The sequence below is a fragment of the Larimichthys crocea genome, unplaced genomic scaffold, assembly GCF_000972845.2.
Source record: "Larimichthys crocea isolate SSNF unplaced genomic scaffold, L_crocea_2.0 scaffold62715, whole genome shotgun sequence".
Lineage (NCBI taxonomy): Eukaryota > Metazoa > Chordata > Actinopteri > Sciaenidae > Larimichthys > Larimichthys crocea.
The window spans coordinates 1-672 of NW_020858254.1; the positions used below are offsets into that span (position 1 = coordinate 1).

Genomic DNA, 672 nt, shown 5'->3' on the forward strand with positions numbered 1-672 from the left:
TCCTGTGTCGGACCCTGCCACCTCCAACACGCTCACATGTTTCTGACCCGCTCGTGTTTTGGACCTGCAGGTTACGCCCGGGTCGTCCTGGCGCTGCTGTCCTTCTACCTGATGCCGTGCTGTCCGTGGCCCGCCGTCTTCTGCTACCTGCTCAGCGCTCTGCTGGACGCCTTCGACGGCCACGCGGCGCGGGCGCTCAATCAGTGTAAAAGATCTGTAGGATTTTAATTTCACCGTCGTCTGATTTGTTTCTGTCGAAGGAGACCGACTCTGTGTCCGACTTCTTTCAGCCACGAAGTTTGGAGCCATGATGGACATGCTGACGGACCGCTGTGCCACCATGTGTCTGCTGGTCAACCTGTCCCTGCTCTACCCGTCTTACACCTTCCTGTTCCAGCTCAGCATGTGTCTGGACATCGCCAGCCACTGGCTGCACCTGCACAGGTACGTCACCTGCACAGGTACGTCCTCAGCTCTCTGTGGTCTCAGTGTTATAGTTTAACATCAGTCCCCACAGCTGACAGTCAGCTGACTTCTTTGTTTCTATTTTCAGCTCAACAAAAAAAGGATCCGCCAGCCACAAGACCATCGACCTCTCTGGAAACCCCGTACTCCGTCTCTACTACACATCCAAGGTGAGGACACACGCAGACTGTCTAACACCTGGACGTA

At 55.4% G+C, this 672-nt stretch overlaps 1 protein-coding gene across 1 annotated transcript; it reads left to right on the plus strand.

Annotated features, from left to right (window-relative positions):
* Nucleotides 1-20: 20 nt before the first annotated feature.
* Nucleotides 21-635, plus strand: LOC104938641 (CDP-diacylglycerol--inositol 3-phosphatidyltransferase; the record flags this gene model as incomplete). The annotated part of the gene is made up of 3 exons (XM_027276828.1): nucleotides 21-205; nucleotides 291-444; nucleotides 554-635. Coding segments are annotated over exons 1-3 (405 nt in total), but the record flags the coding sequence as incomplete, so codon positions are not given.
* Nucleotides 636-672: the final 37 nt, after the last annotated feature.